Here is a 1,065-nt window from a genome sequence, read left to right as displayed (position 1 = left end):
TCCCTTAAAAATTTCACAATTAATAACGTTTTTTGGGCCCAATAATTGGGCTCTAAGCCTCCCAAAAACCTCTTGCAAAACATCAAATATATTCTTTGCGACGACATGATGTAGTTAAATACAAAGTCAATATCTCTCTCAAAGAAACATCTCTTGATTTCAAACCAATCGAGCACGGAAAAACTATGAAAGAAATGCATCACACACAGTGACACAGGGGGGCAATAGGGGCATAAAAATGGAAGAGTATTACTCCGTACATCATTTAGGTTTTGATAACAATCGATCGATCGAAGTGATTTCAAATATTTCAAGAAACAAAAACACGTACAATTATTGCTAGACTACTTGAACTTTTGGGGGACAACAATTTTATATAATTATATGTAACTATTGATTAGGCTAAATTCTAAAATGTGATGGAATCTAAAGTTGATATCTCTCCACTCTAAGTTCCGAACTCATTCCATTTCTATTTTGCAACTTTTGTTTTAGGTTGCCTACAAGCTTCATGACTAGAATACGCAACAACTTGCGCCCATTGCCTCAGTCTCATCTTCGTGACATTTGGTTCGTCATCTATGAAAAAACACATACAAATTTAACAATTATACTCGTATTATTAAACCAACTTCAAAAGACATTATTAAAAAAAAACCTACTTGTATCAGTAACGAAGATCAAAGAAGCAAGGGAGGCAACAGAAAAATTAGATTCAATGAAAGAAGAACTAGATAGATCACGGTTATTAATTTGTCGATTCACAATAGTATTGTACAACTCAAGTGCAGGAAAAACACTTGATAGCTTTGGATCCAATTCGTTACATGGATCAAACCCGAAACCTAAATCAAAGCAACCTCGTAGCTCTTTGATATCATCACTAGTGACATCAAATTCATAATGATCACCGTGATCTAAGCTCTTGCTACAACCATGCAAGTGGTGTCTGCGGTTCTGTTTCACCTTAAGTTTTTCCCATTCTTTATCGTGGTCGATATATGGTGACCATGAGTGGTTCTTGAACATAATTGGAAATGTTTTTATGTTCTTTGAGTTAGCCAT

General features: G+C 34.9%; 1 protein-coding gene across 1 annotated transcript; it reads right to left on the bottom strand.

Annotated features, from left to right (window-relative positions):
- Positions 1-472: 472 nt before the first annotated feature.
- Positions 473-1,065, bottom strand: LOC122601462. The gene is made up of 2 exons (XM_043774220.1): positions 663-1,065; positions 473-579 (listed from the first exon to the last, which is right to left on the bottom strand). The coding sequence occupies exons 1-2, from the start codon at positions 1,063-1,065 to the stop codon at positions 473-475; spliced, it is 510 nt and encodes a 169-aa protein (XP_043630155.1).

This window comes from Erigeron canadensis, chromosome 5, assembly GCF_010389155.1.
Source record: "Erigeron canadensis isolate Cc75 chromosome 5, C_canadensis_v1, whole genome shotgun sequence".
NCBI lineage: Eukaryota > Viridiplantae > Streptophyta > Magnoliopsida > Asterales > Asteraceae > Erigeron > Erigeron canadensis.
This window is presented reverse-complemented; position numbering and strand designations above follow the sequence as displayed.

Coding starts and splice junctions, on each gene's coding strand:
- LOC122601462 (XM_043774220.1), bottom strand. CDS start 1,065: ATGGCTAACTCAAAGAACATAAAAACATTTCCAATTATGTTCAAGAAC. Junction 580..662: donor GATCTTCGTTACTGATACAA/GTAGGTTTTTTT, acceptor GTTTTTTCATAG/ATGACGAACCAAATGTCACG.